This window comes from Crocuta crocuta, unplaced genomic scaffold (genome assembly GCF_008692635.1).
Source record: "Crocuta crocuta isolate KB4526 unplaced genomic scaffold, BGI_CrCroc_1.0 scaffold172, whole genome shotgun sequence".
Classification (NCBI taxonomy): Eukaryota; Metazoa; Chordata; class Mammalia; order Carnivora; family Hyaenidae; genus Crocuta; species Crocuta crocuta.
Genome location: NW_027528872.1, coordinates 8,497,327 through 8,518,598, shown reverse-complemented (window position 1 = coordinate 8,518,598; position 21,272 = coordinate 8,497,327). Strand labels below are relative to the sequence as shown.

Here is a 21,272-nt window from a genome sequence, read left to right as displayed (position 1 = left end):
TCTTCCCCTTCCTCTTTTCCCCCCCCCCCCCTTTTTTTTTTTTTTTTTTTTTTTTTTTTTTGTCATTGATTCTCATGTTTCTTCAAATGCCTGGTGATCTTTGGTTGCCCACTTTTATCTGACTGGAAGCTTTGTGCCTCGGGGTGAGGCTGGTTGACCAGCAGCCTTCTGCTTACAGTGAACCCTTCAGGCCATTTCTTTGGGAAAACCTCAGATATCGGTATCTGTAATCCTTTCTCTTGGACTGAGTCCCAAAAAGAATCACTGGATCCTTAATTTGCGCAGAGTGAGGCAGGGTGGCAGTTGGTATTAAACTCAGTTACTAACCCGCTAGGAAATCCACTGTGGGTCTCAGCACTCAGTATTCATTCAGCTAACGTGGTTCTCAGGGCTGTGCCCCTGCCCTCAACGGACCCAAGTGCAGAAACTCTTTGGTTTTATGTTTCCAAAGAGTAAACCACAGGAAGATTGGGTGGATGGAAAGGGCAGTCACTTGACAAGTGCATCATTTTATAGGGAAGATCTGTGGGTCTATTTTTCAATAATCCTGTTTTCAGCCCCAGCTGTACCCCCATTTTCAGATGTACCTCACATCTGCAACTCCTGAGTCTTTCTGGGTCTGTGGTACAAAAACAGCTTGCTTNCTGGAAGACAGCTGCATTCCAGTTTGCAACATTTTATTGCTCTTGTCTCCCGTTTTCCTCATCCAGGGAGAATTATGTCTTTTTTATCCCTTTCTTGTCATTCTAGCGGGGCTTCGTGAGGGAGCAGAAGTCACGTGTATATCCAATTCACAACGTTGAATTGGAAGTCACTCGTGTCATTTTTAAGTGATGACAATTTACGCTCAAAAGGCCACCCAGGTCTGGGACCCAGACAAAACCACAGACTTAATGGAAAGAGTTCATGGGGTCTCTGGCAATGGAAGTGTTCACGCAGGATCCAGATGGTGACAAGGTCAAGACATTGCAAACGGCATTCAAATGTCAGAAGAGTCAAACTGTCTGACCACCAAGATTGCCTGAGAGCTCTTTAAGCCCAGATTCGCTAGCTCTACTCCGAACCTGCTGAAACAGAATCTCTGGGGGTGATGCTTATTTTCAAGAAATGCCATTTCTTAGACCAGGAATGAAAAGGTTCTAATTTTTCTCATGGATGAATATAGTTTCCCTAACATGGCCTCATGTTTAGTTCAGAAACACACACACACGCGCGTGCGCTTTCTTCCACCTAGCTGCAACCAAATATGCATCCTCCCTCCTTTTCTTCAAACTCTCCTCTAAAATAAAAGGAATAAATAAAATAAATAAAATGGGGATACAGGTGGGCCACAAACAGGAATGCTGAAAAAACAGACCCACATGCTACCTGATAGCATCTTTGTGAAGAGCAAATGAAATAATGCATGTTAAGCACCTTGCACAAATGTAGCTTCAAAAAGCCTTTTAATAAATTGAGTTTTTATTGTGGGTAAAATAGCAGCCCAGCCCCTGTTGCTGTGGTAAGTGTGATAAAGAAATATAAGGAAAAGTCCCTTATCTCAGGTGGTAAATTGTGTAGTTGAGGACACATGACTCATACATTTGTCAACGTCAACTTGTATACATACAGAACAGAAATAGTCCCCAAGCATTTCAAGATAGTGCCTGGTGGTGTCGTTTGGCATGGCCAAGAATGCAGAGATGAAGACACTACTGCACACGAAAGGAATCAGGGAAGGCAGCATGGAGGCTGTGAGATTTGATCTCTCTGGAGGGTCTAAGCCAAAGTCAGCAATGTTGGGGCCCCTGGCTGGACTTTGAAAGCTAATGGACTCTGGGTGTCTGGTGATAAGAACTTGGAGCAGTCAAAGAAAGAGAGATGGAAGATCAAGAATGAAGACACTCTTCTCTAGGATGTGAGGCCATGACCATGATCTCTGCTTAGCGACCCAGGCTAACATGCATGGGCAACAGAGGAGCTCTCGTGGTTCTCTCTCTCTGTCTCTCTCTCCCCCACCTTTGCTCTCCCTCTTTCCCTCCTTATATCCCTCTCCCTCCCCTGTCCTCCCTGGGGTCCTACACACCTACACAGACCCCAGATCTGAGGAGTGGAGTTGGGGAACAATGGAGATCCACCATCCATCCCTTCTCCTCTGGGTGTCACCATATTCGGCCAGGTCAGTAGACAGCCTTCCGTCCTGGGCCTGTGGTAGCTCATTCCCCGCACCGCCTTCCCTTCCTGAGGCAGGAAGCAGGGAATGAGACCCCCTCACTGAGAGCTCTCTCTACAAGGCCTCCCTCCTCAGCTCACTCTCGCCCCACAGGCCCTGCCCTACTCCCTGCTGGCCTTGGCTGTGGCCATGTACCTGCCTGTTCTGCTGTGGCAGTACGCAGCCGCACCGGCCCTCAGCTCGGATCTGCTCTTCATCATCAGCGAGCTGGACAAATCCTACAATCGCTCCATCCGCCTGGTGCAGCACATGTTGAAGATCCGGCAGAAGAGCTCAGACCCCCATGTTTTCTGGGATGAGCTGGAGAAGTGAGTTATCTCTCTCACCCACTTCTGAAGGCCTCCATTGAGCATTAGCATGTCACACAGGGTCATCGTCAAACTATTGTCTGTACCATCCTTCTCAAAGTGTTGAACACATCATCTCACTAACTTTCCATCATTTCTGTACAAGGGGGACAGAAAGGACTCTTCCTTAGTTCACAGATGAACATCCTGTGTCACAAAGGGGTTAATCTCTCTAATGTACCGCTTTCATATACCATTCTCCTGCTCAGAACCTCCCCTCAGGCCTGTAGGGAACAACAAATTCTCCAAGTATTTTCCTGAGGCCCTCTACTTTTTCACACCCTTGACCACCAAGTGACAGAAACTTCTCATTTTACCCAGGCAGTCTCCTCCTCTTTGCCCAAAGAACCATTCATGCCTCATTTGCTGTGGCCCAGGCACTGCTCCCAGTGCTCCAGACCCATCAGTGTGCCTTGTGTGTGTTGGAGGCAGGGGTGGGGAGGGGACAAAAGTTTACCTACCCATATAGGGACTCACACTCTACAGAGGGGAAACAGACAACAAATAAACACAACACATAGCAAATCATATGGCAGAACGTAAGTAGTATGGGGGATGGGGGACGCAAAGCCAGGTAAGCGGGTCAGGAAAGCCAGAAGACTGTAGAATGGTGCCATTTTAAATAGGGCAGCCAAGGTAGGCTCCACCAACAGGAGCACCGAGCTGAGATCTGAAACCATATTCTGTCTCGTGTGTGTGCACACTCTCTATCCTCTGAAAAAAGTTCCTCTCCTGTCTGTCTTTCTGAACTCCACCCACGGCTCGAAGGCCAGCTCCAAGGCAATATGCTCCATAAAGGTTTCTGAACACTGCAGCCCCTGCTGTTACCTCTCTCCTAACTTGTACAAGACCACAGTTTGTGTCCATCACTTTAGCAACAAATCAAGCATTATTTTTATTTCCTATTTGCATAGTTTCTCTGCCCCTTCCCCACAAGCCAGACTGTAAGCGCCTTCAGACCAGAGACTGGCTTACATGTGCCTGAACACCACAGCTCTCAACAAATACTTGTTAGCCTATTTGTTTTTATAAATGGATGGGTTGGCCTAAAAATCGCATGCAGAGTATACAGACCAAGCACCAGAATGTGGTTATTTAGACTCCTGTGTCCAGTGCTAATTTAATACATTTATTGTTTCCTAAGGATCTCATTTCAACTTACAGGTTTAGTCTGCTTTCCTGGGCAGAAATCCAATGTGACCATTTGCTATTCACTGATCATTCACCAGGCTGACCACATTGCACTCATCAGTTGGAAAACTAAGATATACTCACACAGCTCTTTAGGGAGAGGAGTGGTTATGCTCAGGGAAGGCAGATTTTCATGGGAGCCAACAATGCCACGTGGCCTCCACAGATTCCACTACTTCCCCACGTGGCTCTCTCAGATATGGTTCTAAATGGCCTCTCCTAAACCTGCCTCCTTTCTTCCCCGGCCCAGGGCTCGGAAAGAACGATACTTTGAATTCCCCTTGCTAGAGCGGTACCTGGAATGTAAGCAGCGCTCACACTCCCTGGTGGCTACCTACCTCCTGAGGAACTCCCTCTTGCTCCTCTTCACCTCAGCCATCTACCTGTACCTGGGCCACTTCCACCTGGATGTCTTCTTCCAAGAGGAGTTCAGCTGTTCTGTCAAGACAGGCCTGCTAAGTGATGAGACCCACGTTCCCCCTCTGATCACATGCAGGCTGACCTCTCTGTCCATTTTGCAAATTGTTAGCCTCTCCAGCTTAACCATATACACCCTGCTGGTTCCAGTGATAATATACAACCTCACACGACTTTGTCGGTGGGACAAGCGACTCCTATCCGTCTATGAGATGCTGCCAGCTTTCGATCTCCTCAGCAGAAAGATGCTGGGATGCCCCATCAATGATCTCAATGTGATCCTTCTTTTCCTCCGCGCTAACATCTCTGAACTCATCTCTTTCAGCTGGTTGAGTGTCTTATGTGTTTTGAAGGACACGACCACCCAGAAGCACAACATTGACACAGTGGTCGATTTCATGACATTATTGGCTGGCTTAGAACCCACAAAACCTAAACATCTCACCCACCGGGTGTGTGATGAAAACCCATAGTTAAGAAACCATGGAGCAAGAACATTTATGGAAAGTAAAAAATCTCTCTCCTTCTTCACAAGCCTCACACACCAAGGTACAAAAATACCCGCTTTAGAAATGCTAAGTGTGGATTCAGCTGAATCATACATCCTGTATCATGTTTTCCTAAAGGTGAGAAGATAAAATCAACACATGAAAACAAATCTGAAAGTTGGAGCTGAAGAGTCAAAGAACTAAAAAATTAGATCTAGAGCATTCTGTGAGGATGGGGGGGAAAACCCCTAAAACTAAACTGAAGTCTAGACATTCTACAAGGAAAGAAGATGCTAAAAGCTATTTATGGAAGCAGGCTCTTTTCAGTATATGTACACCCTGGCCCTTCTGGAATGCACACTCAGCTCAACCTAAAGAGCAAAAGGGCAATCTGCTAAGTGAATAAAAATGTGAAATCCTGGAAACCCTGTGGTGTGGCCTGAAATCCTAGGAACTTGCCACCTTGCTTTGTGAAAGTCATTGATCTTGCCCAGGCCCGGCATGGCCTGCAGAGTGTGCTAGAAGATAATCTAGGCAGGAATTTATTACCTGCCCTGGGGGGTTAGGACAAAATAGAACAAGGCCAGGGCCATGCATCAGGTAGGGGTGGAGCTACGGGCGTTTTTCATCATCTAAACCAGGGACCACTTCACCAAGCACTGGGATCATGGGCTTCTTCACAATTCTTGAGGGCCCCAGGTGTGCTTCTAATACTCCCGAGGATGCCACACCTCCGCCACTCACAGCCAATCGCTGAATAGTCACCATTAGACCTAAATGGGAAAGACAGTAAAGTGCTGCTGGGCCCTTTCTCTCTCTCCTCTATTGCCCCATCTTAGCTTCTAACTTCCATTCCTATGCCTGCCACCTTGATCTGACTTCAGAGGCCACAATACCATGCTGTCTCTCATTTGATATTTCTTTTTAGAGCTGCATATCTCTTCAGAGAATTTTTGTATAGGCCATTTGGACCCTTCTTCATATAGGTAAGCAGAAAAATTACATTGCTCCCATGCTTCTCATGATGCTGAGCCTTCAAATATGCTGACTCACCGCCCAGGATGCCCTACTCTGTTCTCCACTGGCTGACCACCTGCTCTCCTTCCAAGTCTGCCCAGACATATTTCCTGCAAGACAGCTTCCCTAGCACCTCCCCTGTTCCCTGTGTGCTGCCATATCATTCAGTACCTACCTCTGAGATAAAAATTCTTACACTGTATGAATATTGCCCACTCCTTTGCCTTTTCCTCTTAAATAAGTTTCCTAAAGGTTGTATCATAGTGGTCACTAAACAAATATTCATCTGAATAAGTAAGTGACTGAATTTTGCTCGAAAACGTTACATTGTTTGGAGCACACAGACCCAGGCCTTAAATAATCTTGTATTAAAAATGCTTTGTGGGGCGCCTGGGTGGCTCAGTCAGTTGAGTGTCCGACTTCAGCTCAGGTCAGGATCTCGCAGTTCGTGAGTTCAAGCCCCACATCAGGCTCCATGCCGATAGTTCGGAGGCTGGAGCTTGCTTCAGATTCTGTGTCTCCCTCTCTCTTTCTGCCCCTCCCCTGCTCACACTCTGTACCTCTCTCTCTCTCAAAAATAAATAAACATTAAGAAAAGCTTTGTGCACAGAGATGCACTTCACAGCAATTGCTGACTGAAAAGCCAAACATGGAAGTAATCATGTAAAATTATTATGCCATAACTGGAACAGTAAGCATTCATTTAAAATTATGCTTATGTTCATGCTCTGTCTCTCCAAAAAGAATAAACATTAATAAAAAAAAGTTTTAATTATGCTTATAAAGAAATCATAACACCACAAAATGATTATAATAATAGTCAGTGAACAAAAAGGAAACATTAACATACATGAAAATGCATAAAGGTATTAAACACAGACTAACATGTTAAAAGTGGTTCACCTTGGGGCGCCTGGGTGGCTTAGTCGGTTAAGCATCCGACTTTTGCTTAGGTCATGATCTCACGGTTCGTGAGTTCGAGCCCCGCGTCGGGCTCTGTGCTGACTGCCAGCTCAGAGCCTGGAGCCTGTTTCAGAGTCTGTGACTCCCTCTCCCTCTGACCCTCCCCTGCTCACGCTGTCTCTCTCTCTCTCTCTCACCTAGAAATAAAAAAAAAACATTTAAAAAATTTAAAAAAAAAAGCGGTTCACCTTATGTGGCAACACTGTGGATTTTTAAAAATCTTCTTTGTACTATAGTTTGTAAATTTCTTTTTTAAAAATTTTTTAAATGTTTTATTTCTTTTTGAGAGAGAGGTAGAGACAGCATGAACAGGGGAGGGTGAGAGAGAGAGGGAGATATAGAAACTGAAGACAGGCTCCAGGCTCTGAGCTAGTTGTCAGCACAGAGCCTGATGCAGGGCTCGAACCTACAAACTGTGAGATCATGACCTGAGCTGAAGTCAGACACTCAACCGACTGAGCCACTCAGGCGCCCCTATATTTTCTAAATTTCTAAAACTTGCACAAAATGTTTTATAAATTGTTAGGCAACTTTTCTACTGAAGAAAAAATAATATTGTAATGCAAATTCCACTGAAATTCATTGGCTAAAGCAGCTTGAAAATGAAAGCAATGAACACACCCTCCCACCAGGTACGAAACCTGTAGATGAAGAGGAATAATAAAAATAAAGTCAAATCACAAAGCCTGCAAAGACAAAATACAGATGGACAGCAAATATATCATGCAGTTGGCAAACGGGGTTGTTGTTTTTTTTTTAATTTTTTAATATTTATTTTTGAGAGAGAGTGAGAGAGAGCATAAGCGAGGGAGGGGCATAGAGAGAGGAAGACAGAATCCAAAGCAGGCTCCAGGCTTTGAGCTGTCAACACAGAGCCGGATGTGGGGCTTGAACCCACAAACCGTGAGATCAGGACCTAAGCCCAAGTCAGACACTTAACCAACTGAGCACCTATTCGCAGTTAAAAAAAAAAAAAAAAGACAATCTCTTCCTGTCACTCACTTATCTTTTCTCAGGTTCCAAGATCCAATCTACACTAGCAAAGGCATGATTGTGGATATTTGATAGTGGATATTTTGTGGGCAGAAAATATTCCTGGCAGTTTCCAAAAATGAATCTATTATGGCTGCCTGGAGTACGTCTGTGAAAGCACACTGGCATCCTAAGGAGGTGCCCTGTTAAAACTCAGCCACGTGCAACAAGGGCAGCTTTCAATATAGAAGGATATAAAAGAACTTTCATAAGACTTCTGTGTTGAAACCATTTTGTACAGTAATCAGAAATGAAATACCTGGGTCATCAATTCGATACCTTTGTTTGAACTCTGATTGTAAGTTACTTACACACATTAGCTTAACAGTTTTCTCTATTCACTGAATTTGTTTTAACTATGTACATATTTTCTTCAATTTCCATATACAACTCCAGAAGTCAACATTTTGACTGTATAATGGTAATTACATTTTACACCAGTAAAGTACCTTACAGTTTAGAACCCTCACTAGCCTCCCTTATTCTAAATTGTATATTCAGTTTTAAACAGAAAAACCTGTGAGGCAGAGGCTTATTCACCTAGTTGCTGACATTGCTGGAATAAAAATACAACAAGCCTTTTGAGCATTCAACTCTTCTGACTTTGGCTCAGGCTATGATCTCATGGTTCATGAGTGCGAGCCCCACTGCCAGCTCCCTGCTGACAGTGGTGAGTCTGCTTGAGATTCTCTGTCCTCTCTCTGCCACTCAAAAATAAACTTAAAAGAAAAAACAAACAAACAAACAAAAAACAAGCCTTTTATCTTCCAGACCTGAGCTTTTACCAATACTGCCCCCTATAAATTGCCTACCTCCAATTATTTGATGATTTAGATAGGCCTTGGTTACAAAGTTATCGCTAAATAGGAGTTGCTTCAGAGGAGCGTCGACAGCCAAGCAGATACCGGAGGAAACATCTAAATATGGTGCCGTCTGGAAGAAAGCATAGAGGGAAATCTGGGAAGACATCAGTGGAAGATCAGATCATAAGAGCCTATGACTTTGAGAAAGAAGATAAAAAAGATATGAGTGGTTCAGAGGAGGATGTCACCGAAGGGAAGACTCCAGTAATTGATAAGCATGGGAAGAAAAGGACTTCTGCAGGAATATTTGAAGATGTGGGGGGTGAAATACAAAATATGCTGGAAAGATTTGGAGCTGACATTAACAAGGCTCTTCTTGCCAAGAGAAAAAGACTGGAAATGTATACCAAGGCTTCTCTCAAAACTAGTAACCAGAAAATTGAATATGTTTGGAAAACCCAACAAGAGCAAAGGCAGAAGCTTAACCAAGAGTATTCTCAGCAATTTCTGGCTTTGTTTCATCAGTGGGATTTAGATGTGCAGAAAGCTGAGGAACAAGAAGAAAAACTAGCTAACCTGTTTCGACAGCAACAAAAGGTTTTTCAACAATCTAGAATTGTTCAGAGCCAGAGACTGAAAACAATCAGACAGTTATATGAGCAGTTCATAAAGCAGCAGCAAGAGATGGCAAGTGTTCGAAAGTCTCTTCAATCCATGTTATTCTGATGACTCTTTGAAGGAAGAACTTGAACCTAAATAATATGATACAATTATAACATTAGCTAAGAGGCATGTAATTCTTCACAGTGGTTTAAATATTTTAATTTAAAATAATACATCGTGTTAATCTTTAGTTTCAGTGTAAGAACCCCTTTCTGTTAACCTTCACCTAAAGCTGGACAGTTATGTGAGTAGTAGCAATTCTTAAATTATATATACCAAGCCTTCAGTTCTTTAATAGTAATTGTGAATTTTTCTCTTTAACACTTGTCAATTAACTTCTAGCAATAAAAATGATTTAATTTCAAAAAAAAAAAACAGAGTTAGCGCTAAATAAATATAAGTATAGGTCCAGAAACACACTTTTTGTTTCATCAGGGAAACATTTACTGAGTGCCTACTTAGTGCTAGTTTGTTATAAAAACTCTTGTCTTTCTTTCTAGAGTCTAACTTGAGGAGGCAGAAGCCTTTTTTCTATTCACCAGTGTTGTCCCAGATCAGATCCTAGTAAAATCTCGGCCTCATAGGCTCTGGGGAAATCTATAAGCGAGCTGAATACTGGAAAGCCGCAGTGCCAACACAGGCGTTCAAGTGCGTCCCACAATTTGGGAAGACCTACGTTGGGACCGTGTGGAAAACGAGTTGAAACGCAGTGGGCTGGGGGGAGCGTGTGTGAGATTCGTGCCGCGAAGATTTAGGGGCTTTTAGATGTCAGCTGCACAGTAACATTCCTCAGCTAAGCACCCAGCGGCGAGGTACCGAGGGTGATCTTCGCCGCCTGCACCCACGCCTCCCTGCTCCAAACCGCAGATCGGCCGGGCACAAACCGCCCCAGGCTGACGGCTCCGGAAGTTACACGCAGCCGGCGCCGTTACGTAACTTCCGGGGGGCTTACTTCCGACGCAGACGCGGAAGTGCTGGGAGGCCCGGCGGCCAGATGTCTGTTGCCGGACTTCTGGTCCAGCCGTCCGCGTTGGGAAAGTTCTAGAGGAGTAGATTCCTTGAAGCCGGCCTCCGGAAGCCCAGAAGAGACGAAGCTGGCGCTTTTCGGCCTGGGAGCCGATGTCGGCCGCTCCCTGGAGGCCCCGTAGCGGGGCCGGACCATGAGCCTGCTGGGAGGCCCGGCCTCGCCGCGGGCCCCGCTGCAGTCCACCAAGGCCAGGATGAAAAAGCTCCCGAAGAAGAGCCAGAACGAGAAGTACCGGCTCAAGTACCTGCGGCTGCGCAAAGCGGCCAAAGCCACCGTGTTTGTGAGTCTGAGTGTCGCTCGGCCCTTCTCCGCCTCGACACTCCTAATGCGCGAAATCTTTCCCCACACCGTCCCCCTCCGAGAGTAGCCGAATCCGTAGTGTTAGCTTTTGCGGTACACGTTACTTCTCGTTAACCTTGTGCCCTTGGGCACATTAGCTAATTTCTCCACTCTTCTGTTTTCCGAAGAGAGCCAACCACCTTTCCGAGTCGTGAAGATTTATTTTGAGGAAAGTAAAGTGCTTGACATCTAGAACATGTGCCAGTTTGTCATCCTTCTTACCACGAAACTCTTGGAAAGACGTTTTATTCTCAAGAGAACCCTAGAGCAAGGCACTGTTTTTAAAAATGGCATCACCGAGACCCCAAGAGATGACGTACAAGGGCGCTGTGTGCCCGCCCTGATTCCTGGTCCTACTGCCTTTAATACTTCCACTCCACAGCCTATTTCTCAAGCACCCCAAATACGCATAACTGACCTCTTCCCTCAACAGGCTCACGAAGCTTTCAGTAATTCTCCACCAACACCCTTCTAACCTCTTGAGTATCTCAGGTGTTTCTTCTGTTATTTTATTCTGGAGGTACTGAGTTTATTGACTAAGTGAACTGGCCAGCCAGCCACAACTTTGTGTTCTAGCATGCTGGCTTGCTCAAGCTTGCCTCAGTGCTGGGGAATAGGGAATGGAGTCCTCAAATGGGCTTCCATGTCTGAATCACCACCTTACCTCTTCTTTCTACCACACTTTTGAACATATCCCTGCTTTTTTGGTAGCACAAGGAAAGGTTTGGAAATTAGAACATTCATTCCAAAAGCATTTATTTAGCACTGGCTGTGTGCACTGGAGGGAAATGAAAAAAGTAGAATTAAGAGGACTTGATACTTAATTGTTCATTTTCTTGTATCCTCTACATGTCAGAGCTACCTGAAGTCTATGTTATTAGGACATTGATTCTGTCAGGTACATGAAGTAGGCTTTGTGAAGAAAAGGGATATTGCTTTGAACATTCAAAGTTTGAGGTCTCATTTGTGGAATATCCAGATGAGAACATTTCCTTTACAACTGATGCTTGGGAAATAGGTTGAGTCAGAAGGTCATAGATGATACTTGGATGCATATAAGGAGATTGTGAAGTTTAAGAATTTTGCATACCAGAGTTGATTTTATTCTGTCCAGCTGTCCTTTTAAGGTTCATACTGTACGGTTGCTTTGAGTTAGCAAAGCTTGGAGTTGTTAGCTCCACAAGAATCAAGGCACTTGGGAACGGACATTTCTCATATTTGTAAGGATTAAATTTAAGCCTATATGGATTTAAGCAGTATGCGCGTTTCTCTGCCAAGGTCTAACCCTTAGTATCGTGATCATACATCTTGGTTTGCTTAGGGCAACCCCAGTCTACCATACTGTACCGGAATAATAGTCAAAAGCACCCCTTTTTCACTCTGATGTGCCCCAGTTTCAATAAATTATGTAATGACCCTGCCCATAATGGAATTTGACTCTACCTTTACCTGTAGGTTTTCTTAATAGTTGGTCTTCAAATTAGACTAACTTGTTCTTCTCACCCAGCAACACAGACTTCTTGGTTTGAAATATAGCTTCTCTTCCCAGCATAATACTTTGATCTTCTGTTCTCTTAATGTGATTATAACCAAAACACTTTTCTTAAAGGAAAATGCTGCTATTTGTGATGAAATTGCTCGTCTGGAGGAAAAATTTCTTAAAGCAAAAGAAGAAAGACGGTGAGCTGCCTTCATGTTGTGTTCAGAATCCCATTTTCAGTGGTTGATAGGGTATTACTGGTCAGTAGATTTTTCCCCAATGGGATTTTTATGCATTACACAGCCCATTGGCTCTGGTCAAGTACAGAGAAACTCACAGCCTCTGGTATTGGTTCCCACTTACCCGAGTCGTGTTAGATCATGGTGATGAGACAGTGCCTCTATTCACCTTTCTGACACGGCCCTCTTGCCACATCTGATAAGCTATCTTCTTGTAACTACCCAGTTACAAAAGTCAAGGGATAAAAGAAACTACCTCTCATTCCACAGATATTTATTCAGTATGCACTATTCTGTGCAAAGCACAGTGGGAGTATATAACTCATACATGAGCAGATCAGATCGTGGTACGTGCCCTTCGGAAGCATGATACCTCTCAACATCAAGGTAGAGGAGCCCTCCGGATGCAAGAGAGATAAACTACAGCCCTGATCTTTGGCTTCTCGAGGCAGTGTCCCCTGGAGCCTCTTATTCACCTGGGTCCAAGAAGAACCTTATTTTTATGAGTGTAATAATCTGTATATAATTCTGGCTTTTCCAGTACTGAAGTAATACTGAAGTGAGATAAAAGAGAAGTTCATACCCATACCTATGCTCCTTCTCCTTCCCAACCTCAGGTATTTGCTAAAGAAGCTCCTCCAGCTTCAGGCTCTAACCGAAGCGGAGGTACAGGCTGCAGCTCCTTCCCACAGCTCTAGTGTGCCCCTGACTTACAGTGTGGCCAACTCTGTGGGGACCGTCCAGGGAGTTGGGTCCATGTCTGTGCCCAGCACTGGGGCTGAGGAACCATTTGGGAAGAAATCCAAGAAGGAGAAAAAAGAAAAAGGCAAAGAGAACAACAAACTGGAAGGTACCTTGGGGAGATGATATCAGTTGCCCCAGTGGCTCCACAACTAATGACAAAGACCCAGTACTAACTGGTAGACACACACGGCCACAGATATGCTTAAACCCTCATCTGGTCCCTTAGCAGCCCTAATAGCCCTTGGAAAGCAGGTGTAGTAGAGCCACTCTGGGTGGAGGAATTCTAGTCAGACCTGGTTCAGTGGAAGGGAGCAGGCTAAGGCCTCCCCTTCTCCCACACCCCCGGCTCTCTGTGTTGCCTTCAGTTCAGTCTTTCCTGGAGGCAGGGAAATGGGCTAGGTGGCCTTTTGAGCACATGGATGGCATGGGAAATTTCTGATCTGATAAATGAAGAAGCCTTCAAAACTGCAAGGCTCTTAGGTCCTCAGCGCTGATACTGAAATTAGCCATTGCCAGGTGGGTGGGTTAGAAAGGTACTCCGGGCTTTGGGGAAAAGTCCCATGTGCCCATTCAGTGAGTGTACAGAACAGGATCAGCTTACTGCTCTTAGCATTCATGTGTAAATTTTTCCCCTTCCCCTCAGCATTGAGAGGGGCTTAAAGTGGGTGACCCCAGATTTGCGTTTCAGTTCTGAAGAAAACATCCAAGAAAAAGAAAATGGAGGGAGGTGCTCGCAAGCTGGTTCAGCCCATTGCCCTGGATCCCTCAGGACGGCCTGTGTTCCCCATCGGACTGGGGGGTCTAACAGTATATAGCCTGGGGGAGGTGAGTGAGACCAGCGATACAGAGAGAGGAGAATCAGAAATATGGGAATGGGGTTGAGCCTGCCCTCCCTGTTCCCATCAGCAGCAGCCCCTTGCCGATCCACACCAACCCCAGAAAGTCTCCAGTCCCTAGGAAACCAGGTCAGTTTTGTCCACTGTGCAGCCGACACGCTTTCTCTCTGTGATTTGAGTCACTCTCTGCAGCCCCAAAGTGATTTGAAAGGCCACCACGGTGCACTGGACTTCGGGATTCTCCAGTGACCTCAGTCGCAGATTGGGGGAATCTTTTTTATAGATCATCACCGACCGACCTGGCTTCCATGATGAGAGTGTCATCTACCCTGTGGGCTACTGCAGTACTCGGATGTACGCCAGCATGAGGTGCCCAGACCAGAAGTGTCTGTATACCTGTCAGATCAAGGATGGTGGGATGCAGCCTCAGGTACCCACTCTATTATTAGCTACTGTATTCTTTTATTTCTTCTTCTTTTCTTTTTTCTTTTTTTTTTTTTTTTTTTTTTTTTTTTTTTTTTTTTTTCTTTTAGAACCTTCTTTATGACAGCCACTACCCATTTTGACACTCCCAGTACATCCTGTATAATAACCATCTGGGTATCTCCAAGATGCAGAAAAGCGATTGGTCCCAAGCAAACCTTTGCTAATAAGCGATTGAGCTGGGATTTTAATCTATGTCTGTCCGACTCTCCTACTGACGCCCTTTCCTTTGAACCCTGCTGCTTGTACCGTTGCTATGGTGACTGGCAGGCTGAGCAAGCATGCTTAATTGTATAGCGCAGGCCTGTATACAAGAAAGATTAATTTGATATTCTGCCATTTCAAGTAGGGCTAAAATGGAGGTAGCAGAGAAACCACGTTGGTGTTTCTGGTCGCACACACTCTTAAGGACCTGGGAGACCTGGGAGACGTGAACCTTAGTCTTTTAAAACAGTTTTTTCTTACGTTTCTTTACTTTTGAGACAGAGAGACAGTGTGAGTGGGAAAGGGGCAGAGAGAGAGGGAGACACAGAATCTGAAACAGGCTCCAGGCTCTGAGCTGTCAACACAGAGCCCAAAGCGGGGCTTAAACTCACAGACTGTGAGATCATGACCTGAGCCAATGTTGGATGCCCAACCAACTGAGCCACCCGGGTGCCCCAAAACTTAGTCTTATTAAATACTTTTGTTCATCCTTCTCACTGCTGTGATGCAAGGGAGTTCGTTTTCCCCAACCATCACCTCTGACCATTGGGAAAAATAAACCATTTTCAAAGTTGCAGCCTTCGCTGGTGTTACAGATCACTAGAAAGTTGGGCGGAAGGAAGTAGAGACAGGGAAAGGAACCTTTGAGCAGAAGCTGAGAGCCTGCCTGCTGCATGTGGGTAATCCTGCATCGCTTCTGTCCTGATGAGAGTGCTCTGAGTATTCAGATGACTTGGCCATGCAGGAGTTCTGTTTAGAAAGTACTGTAACAGGGGGCACCTGGGTGGCTCAGTCAGTTAAACATCCGACTTCAGCTTAGGTCATGATCTGAAGGTTCATGGGTTCAAGCCCCACATTGTGCTCTGTGATGACAGCTAGCTCGGAGCCTGGATCCTGCTTCGGATTCTGTGTCTCCCTCTCTCTCTGCCCCTCCTCCGCTCACACTCTCTCTTCCCAAAATAAACAAAAAAAAATTTTTTTTAGTAATGTACTGTAACAGACTCCCATTATAGCAATATACCATATTTATAACAAATTTATAACTTCAATGCAGATCTAATAAAAATTCTAATAGAATTATCATGGATATTGACAAGCTGGTTCTTAATTCCTTGAAGACAAACTGCTAAAATATTTTTGAAAAGAAGAGTTTGTAGGGGTTTTAGGTGTTTTGTTTTGCTTCATTTTTTAGCTGATTTCTGGACATTATTTTTCAGGTATATTGTGAGCCTTAATTTTTTTCCAACTAAAATCAAGGGGTATCTGTAGTGTATACTAAAAGTACATATACTGGAGTGTGTTTCAGACAATTCTTTTTCATCTCTTTGTCTATAAATGCTAATAGGAATTTTAGTTTCTTTAGCTTTATAGAATGTTTTATATCTTAAAATATAGAAGAATATTTTTATAATCTGAGAGTGAGGTGAAAGCTTTTCTTGAGCAAGGCATGAAATGTGGAAGCTGTAAAAGAGAACAGATTTGACTATTAAAAAATTGACAAATGACAGAAGACACCATAATCCAAGTTAAAACTCAAGCAAAAAATAGGAACAAAGCATATAACAGTGGATTAGTATCCACATAAAGTGTTCCTCTGGTCAAATATAAAAAGCAGTCAGGTACAACAGGTATCTGTTGAAACAGTGCAGATGGTTGGTAAGAATGGACCTCATTAGCAATTAGAGAAATGCAGATAAAACGATTTTGCTCATAGGCAGACAGCAGAGAGAGAATATTGAGTGTTGGCCAGGGTGTAGGCAAAACAAGCATTAGCGTGAGTGAAAACTTGCAGTCTTTTGGAAGACAACTTGGCAATATCAGCAAGTTTAGTATGTGTATCCTTTGACCATACACTGCTAGGTGTTGAAGTTATTTCCTAGAGAAGTGTGCAAATGTGAACAAAAGAGTTACGTATCAAAATCTACATTATGGCATTGTTTGTAATGGCAAGAAATTAGAAATAGCTGAAATGCCCATCAGTAGGAGAATGATTAAAAATTAAGATTTATCCACTTTATGAAATATTATATAGCAGTTAAAAGAAAGAAGTACAGTTATACATATTAACAGGGAAAGCTCTCCAAGACCAAAAAATGAGATTTTGGCCTTTTAATTGCTCTTTGTGCAAAATAGGATAGTTTGCACACAGTATAAAAGATTGGAATTGGGGGCACCTGGGTAGCTCAGTCAGTTAAGCGTCAGGCTTTTGGTTTCACCTCAGGTCATGATCTTCTGGTTTCTGAGATTGAGCCCCGCATCAGGCTCTGTGCTGATAGTGAGCCGCCTTGGGATTCTCTCTGTCTTCCCTCTTTCCCCTCTGTCTGCCCCTCTCCTGCTTGCTGTCTTTCTTTCAAATTAAATAAACAAACATTAAAAAAAAAGATTGGAATTGACATGACCAGTACCAAAAAGAGAGCAGTCCTGGAATATTTGAAGATAATGGCTCACAGTTTTTTCCATAAATTAGCTGAGAAATAAATAAATATAAACTGTCAGTATCTTAAATTGGTAACATATGTCATTAGTCAAAGTAACAAAACCACTGATTAAAACTACCACAAGATTATTATTCACAAAATTTTAAAAGTTCTAAAATTTGACACAGTAAACTTGAAATAATAACTGCAGAAGAAAACTAACAGCAGGAGAAACCATACTCAGAAAAGTATATTTTGGATTCTAAAAACTGATTAATAATGCACATTATCCTTTGAAAATATACAGAAAATAAATGGATCCTGTTTGGGATAATTTTAGTAAACATTGGAAAACCTGGATACTGTTTTGTTTTTTTGTTTTTAAGTTTTTATTTAAATTCTAGTTGGTTAACAGTGCGGTATTGGTTTCAGGAGAATTCAGTGATTCATCATGTGCATATATAACACCCGGTGCTCATCACAAGTGCCCTCCTAAATATCTGTCTTCTATTTAACCCATCCCCCACCAAAGTCCCCTCTAGCAACCCCCAGTTCTCTAGACTTAAGAGTCTTCTTATGGTTTGCCTCTTTCTTCTTCTTTCCTGTACGTTCATCTGTTTTGTTTCTTAAATTCCACACAGTAGTGAAATTACATGGTGTTTGTCTTTCTCTGACTTATTTCCGCTTAGCAAAATAGACTGTAGCTCCCTGTTGCAAATGGCAAGATTTCATTCTTTTGATGGCTGAGTCGTATTCCACTGTGTGTATATACCACATCTTCTTTATCCATTCATCAGTCAGTGGGCAACATTTGGCTCTTTCTAAGATTTGGCTGTTGTTGATAGCGCTGCTGTAAGCATCGGGGTGCATGTGCCTCTGCAAATCAGTATTTTTGTATCCTTTAGGTAAATACTTAGTAGTGCAATTACTGGGTCTGTAGGATAGTTCTATTTTGAACTTTTTGAGGAACCTCCATACTATTTTCCAGAGCGGCTGCACCAGTTTGCATTCCCACCAGCAGTGTAAGAGGGGTCCCCTTTCTCCACATCCTCACCAGCATCTGTTGTTGCCTGTGTTGTTAAATGTAGCCATTGTGACAGGTGTGAGGTAGTAGCTCAGTGTGGTTTTGATTTGTATTTCCCTGATGATGAGTGATGCTGAGCATCTTTTTATGTGTCTGTTGGCCATCTTTAGGTCCTCTTTGAGAAAATGGATACTGTTTAACTGAACTTTATAAAAAGAACACTAGTAAGGGAACTTAATTGGCTAAATATTTTCTATGCAAAAATTCATTGAACTTACAGAAAACTGGTCAAGGAATTAAGTTGGCTCAATAGTATTTGTTACAAAAATACTTTCTTGGCAAAAATTCCTCAGTAGAATTTTGAGTTAAGGATTATTTTTATATATATTTATAGTCAAGGTATTTTGCAATTCAAAAAATAAATGGGGCTTGGAGTCAGAATGGCCTTATTCCTCCTAGATAGCACAAAGTAAACATAAAATTACATGATCTTATTTGATCTCATGTATTTTTAAAGTACCATTTGTATTCGTACCGACAGATGTAAGTAAGTGGATAGGAAAGGCATGTAACAAATTAAGTGTGGACTTGAGAGCAGTCATACAAGGTGTTTAGAACTGAAATGGTTAAAAGACTTTCTGTGTTTTCTTGGATTTGTTTGAATTTTTAATAGCCCTCTAGGAAATTGGACTCACCTTCTAGTATCCTATACATCAGCTCAAGTGCTAGAGTAAAAATTAGTTATAGAAGTAGTGTGATTTTTCTCTCTACCACTTTCTCCTTCAAAGTTGATCTCATAACTCCTTTATCTTTCTCAGTTTGAAATTGTTCCCGAAGATGACCCCCAGAATGCCATTGTCACCTCTTCTGCAGATGCCTGTCATGCAGAACTGCTCAAGACCATAAGTGTTACTATGTAAGTTGAAGCTTGAAGATGGTCTAAATAGGTTGCTTGTGCTACACTGAGACTTTTCCTTGCTTTTACTGGAGAGCCCTTATAGAAAACTATCCTGCATCCTTTAGATTTCTTACCAGAAATCCTTTGGATTTCTCCACAGTATCCAAGTCGAGAAAGTTTGTTCTTGGCATTCATCCCCACATTCCATTCCTAAAGCCATTCTCATCTCCCTCTAAACTTTTAAACTATCGTCCTCCCTCTCCTCTTTAGGGGGAAATTCATGCCCAGCCTGCTTCCAGCCGGAGCTGACTTTTTTGGGTTTTCTCACCCAACCATTCACAACCTGATTCAGAGTTGTCCAGGAGCTCGAAAATGCATCAAGTAAGTTACTGCTTTGCTCATTGTCATGCTGAGTTCTTCTGTGTTCAAAGCAGGCTTGCTCCTTAGCCGGTGTGCCTCTCTATTAGTCCTCCTAGCCCTCCGGATGAGAGGCAGAAGCCAGTACCCCGCTGTACTAGAACTAGCATTTTCTGTGTGTGTCAGGACAGCAGAAGGGTTGGGAAATCCTGCAGAATAACATGTCACTAGAGCTGCCTATCTTCTCTTAGTGTTTTCGTTAACGTGATTCTTAGGTACATACGGGAAAGATCTACGGAAAAAACATACCTGATCTCTGTGGAAGGAAGATTGGGTTATGGTGGCTAACGACAACTCTTGATAATGATGCCCTTTGCTCCTGCAGTTACCAGTGGGTGAAGTTTGATATATGGAAACCTGGAGACGGGCAGCCACCCCAAGGACTGGCAGAGGATAGTGCAAGTATAAGCTTTGAAGCCTTTCAGAGACAGGCCTTTGATGAAGATCATACTGATCCCATTCTGCAAGGTAGCCTAATTTTCCCTTCCTGATTTGAAAATTGTCTGTTTTTAGGCTGCTGTGTGCTCCTCATGGGTAGCGGAGTATATCAAGTAGCCGGGCAGGAAGTGTTAGAAACTTCGCTGCCCTGACCACTGAGGGCCCCAAGTGCGAGGGCGGGCCACCCTGCAGGGCTCTCCAGGAGCACTTGCAGGGGTCACGGGGTCGGCAGGGGGAGTGGGGGGAGGCCGCAGAGAAACCAGGCATTCTTGTTTTCCCACCGGAGACAGACCCAAGTGGCACTGCAGGGGAAGGTTTACTGCTCAGGACAAGAATTTCATGTTAAGGGGAGCAACTGCTGCCTTGGTCCCACCTGTGCTGGGTGGGTTCCCTCCCACAAACCGGGGGGGGGAGAAGGGGGGACGGTCACGGGATCTGGCATTGGGTCATATAGGGAGAGCTCTGGACTGGAACTCATAGAATTAAAATTCTCATTTTTTTTGGTCTATATACTATATAACCCTAGACAAATTACTTCATCCATTTTGGCCACAGTTTTCTCCATGGTAAAAGTAAATTTCTGCATGGAGGAGGGCACTTGTGGGGATGAGCACTGGGTGTTATATGGAAACCAACATGACAATAAACTATTTGTAAAAAAAAAAAAAAAAAAGTAAATTTCTGTCCTGTCTTACCAAGCAAGGGCAAAATTAGCTGACAGGAGCAAGCGTGTTAGGTACTGAAAGGACATTCAGGGGTCGGATCGGTCCCCTGAGATTCCTGGGCAGCAGTGGAACTGAAGGAATTTTCTTCCCCAGGATCCTTGGACCTTCCAGAGCTTCAGCCCACGGCCTTTGTGTCTTCTTACCAACCCGTGTTCCTGACGCACGAATCCCTGGTAGACACTCACCTGCAGCACCTGAAGTCTCTGTCACCGTGCAGCCCAACTCAGTCTTCTGATTGATCAGGAAAGGGGTCAGATACTACGTCATTTAACTTAAAGCAAAACTCAGAATATGGAGGAAGGCAGCAGTTCAGGAGCGAAGGAGAGACACATTTTGTTATGGAGGTTCCTGTGGTGACGGTGTTCCCTGGAAAAAACTTCAGCTGCTTTATTTTTAGCAATAAATTTCTCTTTACAAATCTGCTTATTTTCATCTTGTTGTAATCAGGTGGTTTTTTTGTTTGTTTGTTTTGGCTTTTTTGCTTAGCTCTGCCCAAGGTGGTAGAGGAAACCTGTGTTCTGAAAGCCAGAATGAGAGCAGGCTGCAGACTTCGAAGAGTCCCAGCCTTCCGCCAGGATTCTGATCCTCACTCCGGGAATGAGGGCCCAGCAGCTGCTGCTTTTCCGCGTGCGGGCGATCACAGTCCAGTCTGCTTCTCCCCAGGCCAGAGAGGCTGGCCCAGGGCATGCTGTTCACCTTTTTCTTCACACTTCACATCTTTCAAGGGAACCAAAAAGTCCTCTGTAACCTCTTCTCCTGGCTCTTTGCCATTCCTTACCCGAGAATGTGCTTGTAGCCGAATACCTTGAATCCACATGATGACACAGATACAACATGCCAGGGGCGGGGGGGGGGGGTGGCAGGGGGG

At 43.9% G+C, this 21,272-nt stretch overlaps 3 protein-coding genes and 1 pseudogene across 3 annotated transcripts in view; 3 read left to right on the top strand and 1 right to left on the bottom strand.

The window, feature by feature from the left end:
- PANX3 (pannexin 3) overlaps nucleotides 1–4,640 on the top strand; it is a 6,436-nt gene extending 1,796 nt beyond the window's left edge. Inside the window, exons 3-4 of the mRNA XM_077756487.1 lie at nucleotides 2,306–2,520; nucleotides 4,001–4,640. Coding sequence (XP_077612613.1) covers nucleotides 2,306–2,520; nucleotides 4,001–4,640 — 855 coding nt within the window. The remainder of the gene's footprint in view (nucleotides 1–2,305; nucleotides 2,521–4,000) is intronic.
- Nucleotides 4,641–8,556: 3,916 nt separating this feature from the next.
- Nucleotides 8,557–9,353, top strand: LOC144225325 (synaptonemal complex protein 3 pseudogene; annotated as a pseudogene).
- A 740-nt stretch (nucleotides 9,354–10,093) lies between these two features.
- On the top strand, nucleotides 10,094–20,836 carry TBRG1 (transforming growth factor beta regulator 1). The gene is made up of 9 exons (XM_077756635.1): nucleotides 10,094–10,440; nucleotides 12,109–12,179; nucleotides 12,836–13,068; nucleotides 13,651–13,787; nucleotides 14,082–14,228; nucleotides 18,745–18,842; nucleotides 19,095–19,205; nucleotides 19,567–19,709; nucleotides 20,498–20,836. Exons 1-9 carry the CDS (start codon nucleotides 10,294–10,296, stop codon nucleotides 20,641–20,643), a joined length of 1,233 nt encoding a protein of 410 aa, XP_077612761.1. The 5' UTR covers nucleotides 10,094–10,293; the 3' UTR covers nucleotides 20,644–20,836.
- The window catches only part of SIAE (sialic acid acetylesterase), a 74,001-nt gene continuing 68,656 nt past the window's right edge, over nucleotides 15,928–21,272 (bottom strand). Inside the window, exon 11 of the transcript XR_013333294.1 lies at nucleotides 15,928–15,946. The gene's annotated coding sequence lies outside the window, so the exon portion shown is untranslated. The remainder of the gene's footprint in view (nucleotides 15,947–21,272) is intronic.